Source organism: Pseudochaenichthys georgianus, chromosome 14 (assembly GCF_902827115.2).
Source record: "Pseudochaenichthys georgianus chromosome 14, fPseGeo1.2, whole genome shotgun sequence".
NCBI lineage: Eukaryota > Metazoa > Chordata > Actinopteri > Perciformes > Channichthyidae > Pseudochaenichthys > Pseudochaenichthys georgianus.
Genome location: NC_047516.1, coordinates 19,832,107 through 19,853,996, shown reverse-complemented (window position 1 = coordinate 19,853,996; position 21,890 = coordinate 19,832,107). Strand labels below are relative to the sequence as shown.

General features: G+C 42.2%; 2 protein-coding genes across 4 annotated transcripts in view; both read left to right on the top strand.

The window, feature by feature from the left end:
* The window catches only part of LOC117458707 (ferroxidase HEPHL1-like), a 31,252-nt gene extending 21,783 nt beyond the window's left edge, over positions 1 to 9,469 (top strand). The window contains exons 14-20 of the mRNA XM_034099331.2: positions 335 to 460; positions 583 to 689; positions 812 to 1,046; positions 1,543 to 1,682; positions 2,357 to 2,510; positions 2,627 to 2,641; positions 9,045 to 9,469. Of these exons, the coding sequence (XP_033955222.1) occupies positions 335 to 460; positions 583 to 689; positions 812 to 1,046; positions 1,543 to 1,682; positions 2,357 to 2,510; positions 2,627 to 2,641; positions 9,045 to 9,124 (857 nt within the window). The 3' untranslated portion in view covers positions 9,125 to 9,469. The remainder of the gene's footprint in view (positions 1 to 334; positions 461 to 582; positions 690 to 811; positions 1,047 to 1,542; positions 1,683 to 2,356; positions 2,511 to 2,626; positions 2,642 to 9,044) is intronic.
* A 1,783-nt stretch (positions 9,470 to 11,252) lies between these two features.
* On the top strand, positions 11,253 to 21,388 carry slc43a2b (solute carrier family 43 member 2b). 3 transcript variants are annotated; one of them, XM_034099133.2, is made up of 15 exons: positions 11,253 to 11,294; positions 12,200 to 12,496; positions 14,129 to 14,423; positions 14,570 to 14,625; positions 14,751 to 14,827; positions 16,538 to 16,630; positions 16,715 to 16,848; positions 17,366 to 17,556; positions 17,658 to 17,801; positions 17,990 to 18,007; positions 18,614 to 18,746; positions 18,870 to 19,002; positions 19,448 to 19,521; positions 19,659 to 19,782; positions 19,865 to 21,388. In XM_034099133.2, exons 2-15 carry the CDS (start codon positions 12,337 to 12,339, stop codon positions 20,024 to 20,026), a joined length of 1,794 nt encoding a protein of 597 aa, XP_033955024.1. In that variant the 5' UTR covers positions 11,253 to 11,294; positions 12,200 to 12,336; the 3' UTR covers positions 20,027 to 21,388. The 3 variants fall into 3 exon arrangements, with proteins under 3 accessions (XP_033955024.1, XP_033955027.1, XP_033955025.1); XM_034099134.2 differs by lacking the exon at positions 11,253 to 11,294 and adding an exon at positions 11,664 to 11,865; XM_034099136.2 differs by lacking the exon at positions 17,990 to 18,007.
* The last annotated feature ends 502 nt before the right edge of the window (positions 21,389 to 21,890 follow it).

The following is a 21,890-nucleotide window of genomic DNA, read 5'->3' as shown; positions in this document are numbered from 1 at the left end:
AGTGCTAAAGCACCGCCTCTGGCGGTCAGTAGGGACGAAATAGAACGATAGTTACGGCTGTAACTACGGTTCTATGAGTCCCGGATGACCGCCAGAGTTTCCTGTCACTCAGAATTCTTGTGTGCTCGCGAGAAGATTCTGGGAACAGATCCTCTGTCGACACCGGCTGATGTAGCCGGTGTCACGTGGGTCACAGGTGACTTTGTTGTTATTGGTACTCGAGCTGCGCATGCGCGCGATGGACATATCCAGTGCTAAAGCACCGCCTCTGGCGGTCATCCGGGACTCATAGAACCGTAGTTACAGCCGTAACTATCGTTCTCTTCCCCTGTAGGTCCAATAATCAAAGCAGAGGTAGGAGAGCAGATCGTGATCACTTTCAAGAACAACGCAAGCAGGCCGTACTCGATAAGTGCACATGGAGTGAAGGCCAGCGGTGCACACATTCCTGTCAAACCTGGTGAGTCACATTTGACAAGAAAACTACAATGTTTGCTGCTGCTCTCAAACTAAAGGGTGGAAACACTGGCCTTTTCTCAGAAGTAATGATTTGTCTGGTTTTATGTCTTCCTTTGCCTCTAGGTAATATATTGGAGCTGACATGGGATGTTCCTAACAGCTCTGGTCCAGGGGTCTCCGATCCTAACTGTATATCTTATGCATACTACTCCAATGTGGACTTCATTAAGGTACATACTTCCTGTATACATTCACATGGAAGCAAATAAGTCACTGTTTGTGTGTGTTTTAATGGACATGTTGAAGAGTGGAAGATGTTTCTGACAGGGCAGATTCCTCTATTTATCTTCAGGATCTGTACAGTGGTCTTCTGGGGCCTCTGGTGATCTGCAGGCCGGGGACTCTGCAGCGAGGCGAGGGGCCCGACAGACAGAGGGATGACGTGGAGAAGGAGTTCGCTCTGCTCTTTATGGTGCATGACGAAAACCAGTCCTGGTATTTGGACGAGAACATCAAAACATACCTCGGTGCTGACCCCGATACCTTAACACGAGATGAAGACTTTCAGGAGAGCAACAAGATGCACGGTAAGAGATAAGAGAAGCACGGAGAGTAAAAGTGTCTTAAACAGTCGTTAAAGAATTTACGTCTGGGTTTATTGACTCCTTGTGAGAAAACGTTGTATATGTAAGCAGAACAAGTATTAAAATGAGATTGAAGAAAATGTGGGCAGCATACATTGTAGAACTGATAATGTGTACTTTTTGGACTTAAATTGCCCATGGGGAAAATTCTATGAAAGATAGGTGAGATATAGTGCACTTACTGTACTGAACAAACATAAGATTTTAAACATAAATCCTATAATTAATAATATGAAAAATTAATGCTTAAAGTCACCATCTAATTATGCCAACCAAGTCTGTGTATTTAAATGTAATACAATATTTGATCCAATTTAAATAATTTATTATGAAATTTGCCTCCAAAGTGTTTCAAATTCCTGACACTTTCTTATCACACTTCTCTGCATGTCTCTCTGATTCCATACGATAAAAGAGATTATATTTATGTCTACTGAAGGGATCAATGGCCTGGTGTATGGTAATCTCCATGGACTGGTGATGACCCGCGGCCAGAAAGTAGACTGGTATCTGCTGGGCATGGGCACCGAAGTGGACATGCACACTGTGCACTTCCACGCTGAGACTTTCACCTACAAGGTAACCACCAACATCACAACATATGATCATATATTTACTCTAAATTAAAACGCTACCAGACCCATTATGTCTCTGTAAATGTTGGACACACAATATATACTGCTCTGGTTTAAATCCAATAATGAAAGGATGATAGTGTGTTGTTGTATTTGGGTTTAACATTTCGACATGCCCAGACAGAAAGTTTCTTTACTCAGTGCCTATTTCCTTTTTTTCTGTTCCCCTTTATTGTATTGTATTGTATTGTATTGTGTGTGTGTGTGTGTGTGTGTGTGTGTGTGTGTGTGTGTGTGTGTGTGTGTGTGTGTGTGTGTGTGTGTGTGTGTGTGTGTGTGTGTGTGTGTGTGTGTGTGTGTGTGTGTGTGTGTGTGTGTGTGTGTGTGTGTGTGTGTGTGTGTGTGTGTGTGTGTGTGTGTGTGTGTGTGTGTGTGTGTGTGTGTGTGTGTGTGTGTGTGTGTGTGTGTGTGTGTGTGTGTGTGTGTGTGTGTGTGTGTGTGTGTGTGTGTGTGTGTGTGTGTGTGTGTGTGTGTGTGTGTGTGTGTGTGTGTGTGTGTGTGTGTGTGTGTGTGTGTGTGTGTGTGTGTGTGTGTGTGTGTGTGTGTGTGTGTGTGTGTGTGTGTGTGTGTGTGTGTGTGTGTGTGTGTGTGTGTGTGTGTGTGTGTGTGTGTGTATAGACGGACCGTGTGCACCGTGCAGACGTCTTCGATCTCTTCCCCGGAACTTTCCAGACAGTGGAGATGGTTGCTGGGAACCCGGGGACTTGGTTACTTCACTGTCACGTGACGGACCACATCCGCGCTGGCATGGAGACCATCTTCACCATCAATGGTATGTAAAGCATGCATTGTGTGTCTAAATGGTGTCACACATGCTTGTGCATTAAGATAATGTAATCATGTACATTGAAATCTCACATTTGTATGTATATATTCTTTCAATTCCAGAAAACTCATCGCATGGTAAGATTTATCCTTATTTCAATACAAATATTCAGTCTAATATTTCATATTCCATCTGTCACATATTTATGTAAATATAATACCTTGCTTTATATCTTGTTCATTTGTCAAAACATGTATATTTTCTACTTTCTTGTTTATTTCTTGTCTTTTAATTTGCATGTAATGCCATGTCTTTTTATGCTGCTGCAACACAAACATTTCCCAAATTAGGATCAATAACGTTCTATCTTATCTTATCTTACAAGAGAATACAAAAATATTATAATTTCATATCAAAATAAAAATAAAATCAATGGCTGTCTGGAAAATCCGTGTATCTACCGTCCAATTGTTTTTCTTTATTCAACACGTAAACGGAAGAGCGTCTGAGAGGCCTTTTTGCTTTTTACCTTACTGAATGGTCAAATGGTCCTTGGAGCGAGGGGCGGGGCGAAACTCACGGAAGTGATTTCAAAACATAAGCACTCGTTTGCTAAAATCACACTTGTAATCACTCCAGTATCCTGCTGAAGGACCGGTGATTATTATAAACAAGGGGAATTTAGCGACCACCACGAAAACGGCCACGACACATATTGAGCCCAGAAAATGGATGTTATTAAGGGCTGTAAATATAATAAGCCTCTGTCTAAAATGGACAACATTGTTAGGAGATTTAAACTATGCAGCGATTCTGCACTGTCGTCAACTCCGCCGTCTCTCGCGGGGTTTTTTTCAAATCAGCTGCTCTTCATTATTCCTGCTATATTTGACGAGTGATACAAATATGTTTTACCACAAGTTCTTAAGGAAACTATAGGTTACTTACGTAACCCCAGTCTCAGAGTAACATGAAGTGAGATGTCTCACTATGGGATGCGCCTCATCGCGGAGCAAACAGAAGCATCAATCTCATTACGCCAATCCTGATTGGCTGGTGATCTTGACGTGAGCGTCAGGGAATTCACCCCCTATAAGTAGCTTGCGCCACGACGCATGCGTCATTCAAAATAAGCACCTCTTCTCGCTTCACCATAGCAAGGAGGGCCGTCTGGTGAGACATCTCACTTCATGTTACTCTGAGAACTGGGGTTACGTAAATACCTCCCCATGCGTCCGTGGTGACCACTTTCCGTGAAAGGACAGCACCCATAGGCACACCTCGTACTAGAAAAGTCGGGTGCAACCAGTGGCATTACGCATTCCACAGTAACCATCACTCTCCGCGCGCCATGGCGCATGCGCGCCTTTACAGCTCCTGTGCACTGTGCATGCGCGTGACGGTGGTGCCTTCACGACCCCAGCTGGCACTGCGCATGCGCGTGACGGTGGTGCCTTCACAACCCCAGCCGGCACTGCGCATGCGCGTGACGGTGGTGCCTTTACAGCTCCAGCCGGCACTGTGCATGCACGTGACGGTGGTGCCTTCACGACCCCAGCCGGCACTGCGCATGACGGTGGCGCCTTCACGACCCCAGCCGGCACTGCGCATGCACGTGACGGTGGTGCCTTCACAGACCCGTCAATTGTCCGCCCTTTGAGAGAGGCTGTAGCTGCTCTCAGAATGGGAACAGTTGACGGACTGTTTATTGTTTTTCTTTTAATTTTTTCGAGCTGCGCCCTTGGCTCGAAGCCTGGATGCTTCAGCGGAAAATGTTTTATGACAGAAAAATCAATAAGTGTGTTTATGCGGACTTGAGGATGGTGTTGAGGCATCTCTCGAGGCGGCGGGAACACATTTAGAGCTGGGGAACCGTAGACTTGTGGTGAGGCGTGGGGCTCCTTTCCCGTGTCTCTTGCCGCCACCGGGTCCAGGCCTGACACGGCGTGGGATCCCGGTTCCGCAGCTGCCGCTGTTAGTGAGCCCGAGACCGACACAGTGAGGGGCTCAGTCTCTGCGGCGGACGCCCCCGTGTCTTGATTGCCAAACGGCGAATCAGTGGACATGAGGGAGTCCTGTTCCAACAAGCTAGCTTGGTGTGCTAGCCGTCGGTGGAGGCGGGTGAAACGGGCACAATACCCGCACGAGCCGGGGTTGTCGATAGCCTCCTGGGCGTGTTCCAGCCCGAGGAAGGACGAGCAGACCTGGTGTGAGTCTGTGCCTGCTATCTTCAACCTGCAGCCGCATGACCGAGCCTCCGAGTCCCTGACTCCTCTGGTGTGAGGGGGAGAGGCGTCCATCTTGTTCGCCTCGTGGCGTGGAGAGGACCCGCTCGTAACAGGTACGTCGTTGAGAGAAAAAGTGTTACCAACCCGTCCTTAATCCGGAGAAAAGGGACGGTGTGGGTCCTTTGTTCTCAAAGAATATTGACTGGTGTGTCAATATACTTCTAATCCTTTTCTCCTCCGTGAGAGAGAAAAAGAAAAGCGTCCTCGCTACCGTGGTGTCGGTAGTAAGGGGAAGCTAGAAAAAATCAGACCTACCTTACTTTCCGGGGAAGAGAAGGGCGAGGTCGATTTCAATACTAACTGGCGTTAGTATTACCGTCTTCCTGCAAAGCAGAAGGAGTAGCCGGCGAGCGCCCGTCGACCGAAATGGTTATATTTGGGTTCAGTCTGTGGACCGTTAAGCTTGTCCGGCTACTATAGAGATGTGCTCTGAAGCGAGAAGAGGGGTTTGAATGACGCATGCATTGTGGCGCAAGCTACTTATAGGGGGTGAATTCCCTGACGCTGACGTCAAGATCACCAGCCAATCAGGATTGGCGTAATGAGATTGATGCTTCTGTTTGATCCGCGATGAGGCGCATCCCATAGTGAGACATCGAACGGAGTGTTATGAATGAGAACTGACACTGTTGGACTCAGTTCTAGTTTGACTTCTACCAGAAATAAAATGAAGTACTTTTGCTGTGTACTTTGTGAGTAATCCTCTGTCAGAGTCCCCTCCATAGTACATAATGCATGTTTTTCTGCTATCTTTGATGAATGATAAAAATATAATTTTGCCATTAGTTCTTAATGAAATTGATATCTGTTTGACTTTGTATTAGTTAGCCTACTACTTACAATACATTGAAGTACTTTTACTGTGTATTGTTTGAGGAATACTCTGTCAAAGTCCCCTGCTGAGAACAAAATCAAGCCACTTCTGCTAAGTTTGATGAGGGAATTCTTTTTTATTGCCATTAGTTCTTCGTGAGATTGATCCTGTTGGACTCAGTACTAGTGAAACTACCCCCATAAGTACTATGAAGTACTTACTGTGTACTTTTCCAACAATCCTCTGTCAATGTCCCCTCCTGAGAACAAGAATGCATGTTTCTCTGCTATTTTGAATAAGCGTTAAAAAACCTTTCTTCATGAGACTGATATTGTTGGACAGAGTATTTTAAGAGGATGGTAGACTGCACACTGACACACTCTGTCACTCTTGTTGGCCTCTTATGAAGCTGCTGTCTTTTAATATATGATTATTTCTCAGCCGCTAGTTCGTCACAGATTCTTCAGTCTCATCAGCCTCATCCTTCCATCAGGCCCAGTCAACGCCTCCAGCACACTTCCAGTGTCTGACTCCTATGATATTGTCCTGATGCTGTAAGGGTGATGCCCCATGATCACAAAATGACCCCTCTAAAGTCTGAGTGCCAACTGCCAAGGACCTCATATTATGTCTGTCATTAATGTTACATCACCCATTATAACAGTTTTCTTTCCTTTTTTCTCTTCTCTTAACTGAATAGCCCTGTCTTTAAGTATAATACAATGTAAAGTATTTTTCCTGCACCATTTTAAGGCTTCAAAACAGGCATTTTTAGTGTATGTGTTTGGAGAAATGACACAAGCAATGGCCCAGAATTGTACTTTATAAACTCTGAATCTTGTGGTGCTTGGTGAATTACACACTGGTTAAGCCGGCCAGGTTATATGCTTTTTTTGGAGCCATTTTTTGCAATATTTATTGAAATGTCATTTATTTAAACAAACCACTATCTGAGGATAATACAAGCAACAATAAAACACCCTTTACAAGAGCCATTGAAGCCCATGAAGAATGTATCCTTCCACAAATCTGTTCAACTGCTGTAAGTTAGGGCACTCTCTGCAGAACATTTAAAATATTCTTCATTTGCAGTATTTAAAAAAAAAAAAAATCAGAAAGACTGCATCAATTATATATGTATAAATATATATATATATATATATATATATATATAATATCAATATTTGTATTAACTAACCAAAGTCAATTTAAATAGCGGGCACAAATGGGTTAATTGCCATGCCATGGTGTTTGATATAGTTTGCGTTCAATTTCAACTATTTTAGGCAGAAAAACGTATATTGACGAAACCTTTTTTAATAGTTTATTATAATTTAGAAAAGTAAACTTATTTTTCATTTTATATTTGAAATGTTTGCACACAACATTATTAATTTATACATTTGCATCAATTTTTTAAAATTATGAATCAATTCATTTTATTGTATTACCTTGAAGCTGGGGAAGATATCATGCAGTTCAACATGCAAATGTTCTAATGCAAGTAAGTATAAGTATAACATGGAAAAGGAAATAAAATACGTTTCATAGGAGGATGTGGATTTGTTTTCTCTCACCTTGTAAATACACAATCAAACAATCTATAATTTAGCTCTGGCCTTCACTCACATAAAAACATTTTGTTGAATTGGACACGTTTTTCAAATCTCTATTGATTGACATGCAATGACTGGGACTGATGGAACAATCTGAGAGGATTGAACTAGGAGCAGAGAAATAATCATATTGTAAAAGACAGCAGCTTCATAAGAGGCCAACAAGAGTGACAGTGTGTCAGTGTGCTGAAGGATAGGGACCAGCTATCCAGGCCAGACTCTATAGATGTTCCATGGTGTAAAATGCTGCTGCCGGAGTACTGACTGGAAGTATTGCTGATATCAAGTCTACCATCTATCCATCCATCTTCTCCCCCTTATCCGTGGTCGGGTCGCGGAGGTAGCAGTTCCAGCAGAGAATCCCAAACGTTCCTTTCCCTGGCCACATCAACCAGCTCTGACTGGGGGATCCCAAGGCGCTCCCAGGCCAGCGAAGAGATATAATCCCTCCACCTGGTCCTAGGTCTACCCCTTGGTCTCTTCCCAGCTGGACGTGCCTGGAACACCTCCCTAGGGAGGCGCCCAGGTGGCATCCTAACTAGGTGCCCGAACCACCTCAACTGGCTCCTTTCGACGCGAAGGAGGAGCGGTTCAACTCCGAGTCCCTCCCTGATGACCGAACTTCTCACCTTATCCCTAAGGGAGACACCAGCCACCCTGCGGAGAAAACCCATCTTGACCGCTTGTATCCGCGATCTCGTTCTTTCGGTCATGACCCATCCTCCATGACCATAGGTGAGGGTAGGAACGAAAATGGCCCGGTAGACAGAGAGCTTTGCCTTCTGGCTCAGCTCCCTTTTCGTCACAACGGTGCGGTAAAGCGACTGCAGTACCGCTCCCGCTGCTCCGATTCTCCGGCCCATCTCACGCTCCATTGTTCCCTCACTCGAGAACAAGACCCCGAGATACTTGAACTCCTTCACTTGGGGTAAGGACTCATTCCCTACTTGGAGTGGACAGTCCATCGGTTTCCTGCTGAGAACCATGGCCTCAGATTTGGAGGTGCTGATCCTCATCCCAGCTGCTTCACACTCGGTTGCGAACCGATCCAGTGAGTGCTGAAGGTCGCAGACCGATGAAGCCATTAGAACCACATCATCTGCAAACAGCAGTGGTGCAATCCTTAGTCCACCGAACTGCAGACCACCATGACTACGCCTCGAAATCCGATCCATGTATGTTACAAACAGGATTGGTGACAAAGCGCAGCCCTGGCGGAGGCCAACCCTCACCGGAAATGGGTCCGATTTACTGCCGAGGACCCGGACACAGCTCTCGCTTTGGGAGTACAGAGATTGGATGGCAAAAAAAAAGCAAAAAGGCCTCTCAGACGCTCTTCCGTTTACATGTTTAATAAAGAAAAACAATTGGACGGTAGATACACAGATTTAAATCTTATCTATGTTTGCTTAGTTTGTATTGGGTGTAGGGAAAGAAATGTGTCTTTTGTCAACTGTTACATTAGCATTTGTTAACTATATAAACTGAAATAAGCATGATATTCCATGGGAAATGTATTGTTTTAGTTATAACTAGTTTTAAGCCATAATTAGACCAAACAATATGAATTTGCGATTGAAAACAGTTGGTTATAAAACATGGTAGGCTTGTTATTGTGAATTTGATTAAGTTGAGTCAAATATGAATTCTATGGTAACATTGCAGAGATAAGATGGTTACTGAGGTTGGGAATGAACAGATATTCCAGTAAATCTCTGTAGCAAGATGTCATGGGTGTGAAATGTTTGATCGTGAACTCATCATGACCTAACTATCTTGTTTCTGGCTTCCTGTTTAACTTACATTGTGTTTTCTGTTGCAGCAATAGGAACTGAATGCTCCTTAAGGACACTGCTGCTCTCGCTGGCTCTCTGCCTCATGGCTGGAGGTGGACTGCAATAATGAAGGGACTCAACAATGCTTTACTCTGTGTGTAACTTTGGTCATTTATGCAACCAAACAAAAAAATATCCAGGGACAAAATCACTGTTGTGTTTGAAGTTATGTATGTAAATATCAAGCAATGATCAGACCAACCTAAATATTTGAAGGGCTGTAAAATCCTGTATAAAGATAAGGATTATTTTATTTCTTAGAATTAAGATGTATAAGCATTTTATATTTGTGGATTGTTTTTATGTTGCAATTTGACGGCGTGTTGCACTGTGTTCGATGTTAACTTTTTAAAGCATAGCTGTACCAAAGGTGTGATCCATTTATGAATGTGCAATAAACACCTTGTTTTAACTGTGGTGTGACATGTGTCCTTTTTTATTTTAAGTGCAAGGCTCAACAACAACCACAAGGTGGGGTTAATAATGTATAAGTTGCCAAGAGAAGAGATCAATGACAACTCCTTTTCTTTTTCTGTGGCTCACAGGAAAATACTAAACTTGGTTCAAATATTTTTAAATGTTTTTACAACCCTTTATTTTAACCCTCCACATGTTGGCAGCATATATATAATGTATTCAAAATATGAAAAATCAGTATTATACAGTGATGTACTGTCGTAGTTAATAACATTTCACTAAATCTTGTCATTCATATCTGTTGCCTCATATAATGCATCTGATTATATAATTAACAGTTTTTGATTGGGTGCAGGAAATGAACACAGCACTAGTGATTAACTATGTGATCTGTGTGTTACTGTTTTGTAATGAATGTGTCACTAACTGACAAATTCGGTTGAACACTTGTAGCAACAGTTGGAGATCATTGATCAGTTAATGGCTGATACTCAACCATTGTGATTGGTTCATCTATGCTCATCAAATGCTCATTAACATGAAAAGTTTCACAGGATGCCAGATTAAAAGCGAATTTGAATCACAGACCTTCAGAGATTGATCACTGTAACAGCACAATTTACGTTATCAGTGTTTCTTCAGATTGGGTCTCTGTTGCTCACTCAGTGAATTATTTGCATATTGATTACAGTTTAAGAGTGGGCCACCTGGAAAACAGGTTTTGACTGATGATACGATCCCCACTTAAACATGATCTACTTTCTTCCAGACCTAAAAACAGGTCAAAGTGGTTAAAATTGTCTAAGAGAGGGCACAAATGAAAAATAGAAATTTAAAAACTGAAGGTCATTATAACATAAAAGCTCATGTGAATTATTTCGATTTAAAAGGACATTCAACAGACATTTTGTTAATCATGCAAATCTGAGTTAATGTCAATGCAGCAAAAATGATTTAATCTAAAAGATTTTGAGAAACGATTGCAAAACGTATATTTTATAATAAATTAATTAATGTCAGTCACGTTTAACTGTCTTCGGCATGTAAGAACAAAAAGTGTTTTCCTTGCCCAATACTCTTATTTTGTCTTTTCTCAAAGATATGTCTTTTTTTTTATAAAGCAACAAAGATACCAGAAGATATTCGTCTTTTAAGAGGCAGGAATTCTGAGAATTCTGCCTTTTTAAAGTTTTTTTCTAATCAAATCGATGTTGCTCTGTGGTAAACAAACGAAGTTCTTCCTCAAATTCCTCATTGTTGTTGTTTTTATGCAACAAACTTCAACCTCAGCAGATCATTTCCTGGTTAAAACCACACACAACACAGTAACCAAACACCAGTAAACATCTTACACAACGACTAAGACTGCTCCTGTCTCCTCTCCATCAATAGCAGCCATTGATCCGGACAACTGTTGATAGCTAGCCGTGACGCATCCTCCCCTATCTGCAAAATCCATTATGTTTTTCAACCGGACTTTGTTTGGCTTGTTGTGTTTTCGGACCTCCAATTGCACAATGACTTTGATAATACGTTTTTTTTTTTTTAAGCCTGTCATTCATATTAATAACATTTTTTGATGAACTATTAGGAAAAACTATAAAGGGCACATCAACTGACCTCCATTCAAGATCTTATTGTTACAGTAACATCAAGGCTTTCAAGGCTGTTGAGTGCTGGTTGGCTGAGGTGCATACATCAGACAGCCAACGGCCAATAGGGGGCGCCACGTGAGGATTGCTTGGGTATATAAAAGTTGCTTTTCAAAGATAACCAGAGAGCAACAGGCGGTTTGGAGCTGGAGGGTGCTGCCTGGAGAGGTAAGGAAGTTTGTGATTTGCTTAGACATGTTACCTGTGATTCACTTAAGTATTGCATTGTAGAAAACTGTTATTTAATTTAATAAGACACCAATATTCTGAAACAAGCTATCCATTATTATATTGTGTACTCTTGCTGATCTATATTCTTTTAAATCAGCAGACAACTTTTTTTATTTCTTAATGGTGAAGCAGATTGTGTGTGTATGTACATGTACAGTATTGTGAGAGAGAGAGAGAGAGAGAGAGAGAGAGAGAGAGAGAGAGAGAAAGAGAAAGAGAGAGAGAAAGAGAGAGAGGGGGAGGGAGAGGGGTTGGAGGTTTGAGCTGATTTGTGTATTGTTTGTCTGGCTGCTCCTTTATGTTTTGGATGCACCACAGTAATTGCAGAGTTTCGGTTGGATGGGCCTGAGAGGACATATTAGGGGTTTTTGTAGAGTGAAGGGGCCGTGGGGTGAGGGCTCAGGGAGCGAAACCCATTTTTCTTTTCAAGTCCAGTTTGGACCAGTTTGTATTTTTTCCCAGCTAACAACTGAATGTCTGTAATGCCACAGTGGATGCTTCTTAAGTTGTGAGTGCCTAATGTGATGTAAGCTCTTTGTTCATGCAGCAGAGTGATGTAATGATCGTGGTACTAGCAGAGGAGTTAATCATTCACCAGCCATTGCTACTATTAGTTCATTTTGTTACAGTTACATTTGCTCTCCCCTGTGTCTGATGACATATTAATCATAAAGTTAAGAAACAGATATCACAGGTTCATTTTCTCTTCATGTCAGATGTGTGCAACCGGTACCATATCATGTTAGCTTTAGAGGCTTTTATCATTTGAGCTTATAAAAACGTTCCTGTCGTTAAGTTACAAGCAACAGTAAAACCTCCCCCTTCCTCTCTTCCCCTCACAGATAAGTGATCAGTGATTGTTCATCCTGAGCGTCAGACCGGGCTGTTCCTTCCTCTGTGGTGGTGGACTCTCACAACTCCACATTGCTCTCCTCTGGTTCCTCTTTCTCCCGGCCTGTGTTCTCTCTCAACCGCCACCATGAATCTGTCCCTGGCCACGGCGTTCGCCAGGCGCTGGTGGATGGCAGTGACGGCCATCATTGAGAATCTGCTCTTCTCTGCCGTGCTGTTGGGATGGGGATCACTCCTCATCATGCTGAAGTCAGAGGGTTTCTACTCTTACCTTTGCAACGAGGAAGGTGAGTCACAGGCTGCTTGCATTCCTCTCTCTTCACAAGTATGTCACATTTCTTATCTGTCATGTGTTTCATCATGTGCCTTGATAGTAAAGGAAACCCTCATTTGCAAAGGCAAACAGTCTTGAGCATCTGCCTACATGAGTTTAAAGTGCAGAGCTTGCGTTTGTCCTGTCTTTCTTTATGGAAGACAGTGAGCTGTTAAATGTGGATTGCCAGTGAGGGCTGCCCTTACAGTCCTTCAGTGTCATCACCAGTACTAAGAGCAAAAGAGTGAGCAAGGTTTTATTCACGATAGGTAACTTAATAGGCTGCTTTTTGGCTTCTTCTATTCTCTTTAAAGAATAAGTGTTTATCTGAAAGGGGCCCAGGCTGCTTTTTGAGGCCTCAGGAGACTAAACCTGATCAGTTAAATTAAAAAGAGAGCAGGGATGCAGGTTGGAATCGGCTGTCCTTTTGCCCTCACGCCTTCGTCTTCTCTTTTTCTTCTTATTCCTCTCTTTGAGCAAAGTCATGCAGCTGCTTTGTGTTTTGAAGTACAAAGGCCACACAATGCACACAATGGCCCCAGTCAGGTCTTGTAGAAGAGAGTAAGCAAAAAAGGGAACGTGAGAGAGGAATTAGGCCACACTTATCCTTTGGACATGGATTTGACCAGTAGGAGAATGTTTGTATAACTTGTCTGGCATTGTCTTCCAATTCAACTTAATCTGCAAGTGATGCAACTTGCTCTTGCTTGAACTTGAGACCCAATCAGCGTCACTCAAAATGCATCCGTAAACCTTCAATAACTCACAGCTAATTCGAGTCACGTTTACAGGCTATTCAACTATAGTGTAGTGAGTGATAATTGAGCTTCCCGGCTCGTGCCACAGACGTCTTATCTTGTTCTGATGACATAACAGGGAGAGGACCGCAGCACCAGCTCAGCGCTTTTCAAGCATGTGACATGTGATAGAGGAACAGATTTTATGACCGGTAATATGGAAGCCTAAAGTCCACTGATAAAGAGCAGGGAGGGAAGTGAAGACTGATAGAAAAGTGATGAATAGTAGTAAATTAGACCGCTGGGGGGGTTGGCAGTAAGAAATATGATTGACAAAGAAAGAAAATGATGATGAAGCATACATGAGGCATTGCGCACATGCAGCAGAGAATAATGAGTTATGGTTAAACGTTGACGTATGTTAAGTCAACAAAAAGAGGAAATCAAGTAAATGTGCAAGTCAGCAAGCATCAGCAAGTCTTAGTTTCTGAAATAGGATTGACACCCAGTTAGGAAGCACATCAGGGTGTTTCACACAGGGATGTCGTGCATATACATCCCTCATGTGACAACAAAGATGTCTGCTGGCTGAAAGGTTCAAGGGATTATAATCCAGGCAGAATTGCTGCTTCCCTTTCTACCTCACACGGACTTCTCCTGGACTGTTGCACCTTTATCTCCTGGCAGGTTCTGACTGACGATAATGTGTTTATTGCCACTGCTAGCGTATCACCTTTTGTCCCTTGCATTCCAACGTACTAATTAGTCTAAATAGCATGGTTATTTAACTTCTCTCAAACCTAAGTGAGTAGGTGTAAATACAACAATTTTCCACTTCAATTCTCTACCTATTTTCATTCTGTTCACAGGCAACAGTTCCATCTCCAATCTGTCCCTTCCCCTTGCCACTTCGGAACCCGATGACTATGCTGAATACTTTGAGACTGAGGCTGGCGTGGTCGGTCTGGGAGACGGGGTGGAGATGAGGCCCCTGGTGCCTATGGATGGGCCCCTGAAAATGAACGGCTGGCTGATTTGTAAAGAACAGGATGAGATGCTGAACCTGGCGTTCACAGTGGGCTCCTTCCTGCTCTCGGCCATCACCCTGCCCCTGGGGATCGTCATGGATAAATACGGGCCTCGCAATCTCAGACTGCTGGGCAGGTAAGAAAGGAGAGCGGAAACTATGCAAACTAACCACGATGTTCTTTCTTTGTTACAGTAATTATGTGAACACAGGTTAATTATAATTAACTTAGGTTTTCTGGTAATTTGACTTAATGCTGTGACTTTTCTTCATTTATTTTCAGCATGTGTTTCGCGTTCTCCTGTCTACTCATTGCTTATGGATCCTACAATCCAAATGGTAAGTCGGCCGGAAGAGTACTCGGGCTGATGTGTATTTTCCGTCACTGTATTTGAAACAATGAACAGTAGTTTGGATGTTGAGAAAGTCACTCGTGAGCTAACCTATGTGTCATTCATTTGCAGAACTGTCGGTCCTTATCTTCATTGCCCTGACTTTCAATGGCTTTGGGGGCATGTGTATGACCTTCACATCTCTCACAGTAAGTGTATACATGTTGTGTGTGTCTTGTAATACTCCTGATGCAGAGCCTTTGGGAGCAACTCAATGTTTCATTATCACTTTCCACTGCATCCATTAGTGTGCCTTAATAAGAACATCATCGAAACTGTTGAGGATGTGCTACGCTCTTCACTTTACCATGAAGACCCTGCATACCCTAGATTCAGACCTTTACGTGTTGAGACAACTGATGCTCTTCATGATTCCCAGGAACAAACAACCCCTCAACATTCCTTTGCCTTGTCCCCGTTGTTGTTCTTCATCTTCCTGTCCCCTCCTCTTGTCATCAGCTCAGCCTTACAGTGACTAACATGGGAGTCCTGTGCTGTACCATGGTGATGCTGCTCACTAGAGAGGGGCTCTAATCCAGTAAATCTCCCAATAAATGCCCCTTTTCTATCCCACCACAGGCTGTAACTGTGATGTACATCTCCTATGTGGTATGTGTTGCATCACACTGAAGCCCCCATTAGGCCTAAATGTCAGTGATGTAATAAAACCATAATGTAGGGCTTTGTTTGCTCCCACAGTCTGTACATTAAACCACATTCCCCCCGCCAACTTCCATACCGTCTCCTTCACAACCTGATAATGTATATAGGGAAAGTCTTAGCGTTGGGTTAATCATTAGACACTATGCTGTTCCTCGAGTCCTTGATCGTGACTGCACCTCAGACCTACAGGCATTTATTCTCCGTTGTTAGGTAATAATCAGCTGGCTCTGTGCCAATGTCAGATGTCAGGTCACCTTTCCCATGTATGTGTTTCCAGCAGCTGCTAAACTGGTATCTCTAACAATCGTTTTTTCTCAGAACTCCTGGAGATATTGCTGGGAAATATAAACTGGGTGCTTCAATGTGCTTGCTTAATACCTCATTTAGCACACACACAGCACATACCTTTTCCTTCGCTTCCCCACTCTTGTAATTGGATGTGCTTGTTGTTGTTCAGTCTCTTGAAAACCGAACAGCCTGTGGAGGCCTTTGTGTTTGGATGTTTTTCCACCCACTGTCTCCTGCGTCCTCTGTTTTTCCTCGCAGCTCTCTTTTCGCTGTGCTCAAACGGGAGCATAGCGTGTCAAAAAACAGAGAACATGTCACCTCACCTCAGTCACCCCTTCTGTCTCAATAGCGCTGTGTTTCTGTCGTGTAATGTAACAGCTGTGTGTGTAATGTGATGCTGTTTCATGTTGTTTTTACGTAGGCTTCATGTCACTTTGTTCATGTTTTACTTCCTTTGATGTCTGCTTGCTAATTGGTTCCCGCTGTCCTCTCTGCCCCAGTGTCTGTAGGCGCCATCCTCATTTGTCTCCATTCTGTCCCTGGTCTCAGTGCAGTCACTCTGCAGCAGAGACCACTGCGGTCATGGAATAAACATAATCTGCTTGCAAATCACTGCACGAACTTGAAAAACCAGTGTGAATGATTTAGGGGGATTTATCGGAAATGGAATATCCTAATCACCGGAAGCTAAGAGAGTGTTTTAATGAGCTTGGAATGGGCCCTTCTTGCCTACATAATGTGAAGGTCCTTGTCACGTAGACCGCCATATTGTACCGCTGTCTTTTTTCTAAAGTAGCCCAGAATGGACTGTCTCGATAGAAGGCCAATCGGCAACCACTGCTAAAAGCTCTTTAATTCTAGAGTATAAACAGGTTGTAACGATGTCTCTTTTCCTCTCCTCCCTCTAGCTTCCTAACATGTTTGGTGACCTCCGTTCCACCTTCATCGCCCTGATGATTGGCTCCTATGCCTCCTCCGCGGTCACCTTCCCTGGTGTCAAGGTAACAAAGATAACCATTTTTCGTAAAGATTTTGTCTTTTCCATACTGCTTTCCTTACTATATGCAACATTCTGCTTTTCACAGGTTATCTACGACCTCGGCATACCCTTCATCACTATCCTGGTGGTGTGGGCTGCCTGTGCTGGACTGGTCTTCTTGAACTGCTTCATGAACTGGCCACTGGAGCCGTTCCCATCACCAGAGGACATGGACTACAAGTAAGTACCACAGGTCAAATTGACTGAAGAAAGTCGAGAACATAAACGCTCCCTTAAAAACACGAACATTTGCAAAAATGTGTCACCAATTCTACTGTGTGTAGGTGCCATCTATGGTAACATTATGCATTGAACTTAAACATTGGCAAGTCTCTATTTGTTTAAGTATAACAAAAATAGTCGGACATAAGTGACAGCAGGCTAAAATATGGAGTTCTCGACATCATTGACACTGTTTGACAAATAATGATGTAAGATGTGCAGTGTAATGCTGCCAGGTTAAAGTCTGCTGATGATTAACTCCTTTTTAAATCCTTGTAAATCAAAATCAGACCGTGTTCAGCATAAAACGTTTCCAGTTGAGTGATTCATGCATGTCACCATTTTGTCTTTATGATATTAACTTTTTTCTTTCCTTTTCCTCCATTTCCTACTCGACTCTCCTCTGTCCTCGCTCTCACACTGTCCTCTTCTCTCATCTTATTCCTCTTCATCCCCTTCTCCTCTGCTTTCTCAGTGTGAAGATTAAGTTCAGCTGGCTGGGCTTCGACCATAAAATCACAGGGAAGCAGTTCTACAAACAGGTGACCACCGTGGGCCGGCGTCTCAGCGTGAGCAACAGCATCAAGCAGAAGGAACTGGCCATAACTGACGGAAACAAGCTCTGCCTCTCTACCACGGACCTGGAACTGCAAAGCAAAGACGAGTGTAAGAGTTCAGAAATCAACGCAATGTTTGCCCCATATTTTGTGCATCTCACTCGATTGCGTATTGTTAACAATTGTGTTTTTTCCATTTCTCCTCGGCAGCCCAGTCCTTCTTGAAAACCATCACCAGCACGATGTTCATGCTCAGTCTGGTGACCATGTGTGTCACTCAGCTCCGTCTCTTGTTCTACATGGGAGCCATGAACAGCGTCCTGGAGTCACTCAGTGATGGAGACCTCAACACAGGTATGTGGCTCTGCTTATGGTTTGAGTATCTCTCTATGTCTTTGTGTTTCGATGTACGAGAAAACGTTTTTGTTTGATTTTTCTTTATCTTGAATCATGTTTTTTCTTTGCCTTATGACATATGCTATATGGTTCTTATTCATGTCATAAATGCATCTGGACTTCAATGGTTTTATTTGTATTTTCAGTGGAAAGAATGGAAGTCGGTAAGACTAAAAGCGTATAGTTGTATCAGTAGATTAGCAGATTGTTACTAATAAACTGACTATAATTAGAACTTAACCTCTAGAATTGTGTAGGTTTGCATCACAATAATAAATCCACTACTCTCTTGCTTTTCTCATAGCTAGTTTGTTTTTTCATTTGCCCTTGCCTGTTGCCCATGTCAATAACCCAGTCCTTCAGCTGTCATTCATCTTTAATCTGAAACTACCATTTGTTCTACTCATTAACTAGCTTTCCCCGAAGCAACAGCAAAAAGCATTCATCCTATGAGTTTCACATGACTCGTTTTCATTTATCATTACTCCCCTGGCCATAAATCCCCTCATAATGGCATCGTATTGACTTTTAGGAAGCTGTTTTCTCCATATCCACTGTTGTTTCATTTCATATGGCTCCAGCACCTATGACTAATGATTAACTGTACCATCATAGTGATTAACCAGGTAGAACAAGGTCCTGTAGACATCATAAACTAGTCATATTTCAACCATTACCTCGATAACCTCAACTTAATCTTTTCTGACTTTTTATCATTCATTGCACTCTTTTTTTAAAACCTGTTTGTCCTCATTCTTACCCTCTCTCAGTGGGTCTGTACTCCTCCATCTTCGGTATTATGCAGCTGCTTTGCCTGATGACCACTCCTGTGATTGGTCAGATTATGGACTGGAAGCTAAAGGAGTGCGATGAAGGAGTGGACGAAAAGGAGCCCTGCAGCAAGTGAGTCACTTGTTCCTGAACTCTCTCCATGGTCCAGAAACTTCTCCATGAACCACAAAATGAACCCTGTATCACGCCTAATTTTCTGATTTCTCTTTTGTTCTTTCTCATTTTGAACATTAGCGGGGAGAAGACGAAAAAGCGAAGAGACAAAAAGACACAGAAGGTGACCAATGCCCTGCGAGCTTTCGTCCTCACAAACGTCCTTCTAGTAGGGTTCGGGATTACCAGTCTGATACCCAATCTCCCCGTGCAGGTGAGTGATACACTTTAGTCAAAGTCAACTTTATTGTCAATCTTTCAGTTTGTGTGTACAGACAGAGAGATCGAAATACCGTTCCCCACAATGCCGAATACGAAAAACTGTCAGAGAAACACCAAATCCAAATGGGCTTCAGACTTGCAAACATTTAGAAATATTAGTATTTGAATATTTTAAGTGTTTTAATTCAGTTTAGTATTTTGTGAATGTAACAGCAAATGGGAAACCAGTCTGGATCTGTTTAGTATGTACTTAAATTCTGTTACCTTTGAACCAGTCCTAGATGTTTCCTGTCTTCTTGCTAAGCTAAGCTACCTGGTTCTAGCCTCTCCTCTCCCTCTCAAATGCAAAGGGTTGAACTATTCCTTAAAGACCCTCCTCAACCTTTTTACTGAAGGATAATAAATATTGATCCCTATACCATGTATTCTTTCCTCAGATTGTCTCATTCGTTTTACACACTGTGGTGAGAGGATTCATTCACTCTGCTGTTGGTGGCCTCTATGCTGCTGTGTAAGTCTCATAATACACACACACACAGACACACACAGACACACACAAAACACAAATTCATCATCATCACTTTTTTTTCTGTATACGGATGTAGCTTTAAACTAAAAAACAAAATGTCCTCGCTTCTATCTCTGCAGGTACCCCTCCTCTCAGTTTGGCAGTCTAACGGGTATGCAGTCCCTGGTCAGTGCTGTGTTTTCTTTACTGCAGCAACCCCTGTTTCTGTGGATGATGGGACCCCTGGAGGGAGACCCCTTCTGGGTATGAATGGACACGCAAACACACTCTCAGACTCTCACAAATGAAACCTTCAGGCATGGCTAATTCTGATTTTGTCCCACAGGTCAACATTGGACTCCTTGTTATCAGCATGCTGGGCTTCTTGCTGCCTCTCTACCTGATGTGGTACAGACGGACGCTGCACAAAGAGCAGCTGCAGAGAGAGGACAACGCCAAGATCTACTTAAGGATCAACGGCAGCGACATACCCGAGGCCTACGTCTAGAGAAAAGCAAAGGACAGCAGATGATTTTTACTGAGAAACATTTGCAGCCCAGTAATACGTGCATACATTCACATGCAAAAGCACAACTACAAATCTTAACTTCTAGAATATAAAATGTCGACCAATTGCATATTCTACAACAAGTACACATACAAACAGACTGACACATCTGTTATTCCCATGAAGATAAAGAGATGCCGCAGTCGTCAAACTAACAATTCAGTTGGACAGTCGCTTTGGAGGACAGTGAAACGTGGAGGGAAAAAAGAAGAAACAAGAGGAAAGACTGTGAAAGGAAAGAGGCATAATCCCTCTGTATTCCCCCCAATCCTCTGACTTTTCTTTGTATTCCCTCTTCTCTGAGCGGCACATTAGTGAACCTCTGTTCCACATAACAGTGCTTTCATTTTCCCTATATGAGCGAAAAAATGAACCAGAGTTTTTTTAAGCTCCTGAATATCCCCCTGTGACACCAACAAGACAGCTTGTTGTCACCATTATTTGTGAGTGATTCCAATTTTATGAATCTTTTTTTTTTGTATATGTTGACTTTAAATCATCCTGATTGTAAATTCCATAACCTGTCTTTTCATCAGCTGGATTTTTTTGGAGAGATGGTGTGAGATAAGTGTGGACTAAATGGCATCAATAAGCGACAGCATGGAGAGGTTGATGTTTCTCGGGCGAATACAAAAGAGACTCATCATTAATGCATCTAATTATAGTAAAACACTACTGTGGCTTAGAGTATACTTGAGAATAGGAGGAATGTCAGTATTTTATGGGCTGTATTCTGTAAGAAGGACTTTAAACAAACTGTGGTATGTTTTGCTGAATGCAAAATGTTATTGTATGTTTAGAGTATTTATTTTATTGCCTGCTTTATTTAGTTTTCTTTTTTTAAGTTAAGTTTACCAGGATGCCTTTTAAATAAACGTCCATGTAAGAGAGACGAACATTTTTACACATATCAGTAAAAATAGTTTTCCATTTCTTCTTTAGGTTTATCATTCAGATGCCTTATCTTGAGTCAGTATTTCTACCTACTTTTCAGCACTTTATACCCTGTTAACCTCTTTAAATTCCACACACATCATCTCATTTCAACACTTCTCTCATGATGCCTCTCTACAAAAATAGTCCCTCCTCCAACCTTCACATGTGTATTTATTTCATTTTACACTCATTTTTCCACAATACATTTCATCATGTATTTAAAATGTGCTGTGCAGGCTATATGTCAGTATGTCCCGTTTGGTGTTGTTCGCGTAGAGCTAGATTATGTAGAGATGTTTGTTTTGCAGGTGTTCCTGTTTTAAAATGGAAAAGTGTGGGGGTTAATAAAGATGACTTGATATCTTTTCCTTTTTGTTCTATTTTTTTCATTGCTTTCCATACAAAGCTGTTTCTGTGATATTCTTAACGGTTCACAGAAAAAGCTATTAACAAAGTAATCTAGGGCCTGGGGCGATTCGTTTGTTTTTTAATCTACAGGACCCTTTTTATAGATGATTGTTTTTCTGCTTCTAAAACTACCCCTTACACAATATTCTAAACAATGCCTGCTAAATTGGGTAGTCATAAATCAGGTTGCAACTTGATATTATAACAAATTAAGCTTTTGATTTGAAATTCCGATTTTACAAGTGACACTTTTAGATTTTTAAAATGATCAATTTGTGCCTGTATTTGAAGGCCAAGTTTATAGGACATTTTAGAAAAAAAGCTTCAAGAAAAAGATAATTGCTGATTCAGTTTGTAGGTCTTCCTGCTACGAACCAGCAGAGGCCAGTATTGTGAGCCACCACTATTGAATAAATAAAAATGTTTGCCTTATTTTTAGGCCTTATTTACTTTTAAAACA

Bases quoted from the DNA above. Each gene is read 5' to 3' on its own strand.
- slc43a2b (XM_034099133.2), top strand. From the start codon at position 12,337: ATGAATCTGTCCCTGGCCACGGCGTTCGCCAGGCGCTGGTGGATGGCA. The intron at 17,557-17,657 runs GTAAGAGTTCAG...TCTCCTCGGCAG, and splicing joins ACTGCAAAGCAAAGACGAGT to CCCAGTCCTTCTTGAAAACC. The intron at 18,747-18,869 runs GTGAGTCACTTG...TTTGAACATTAG, and splicing joins GAAAAGGAGCCCTGCAGCAA to CGGGGAGAAGACGAAAAAGC.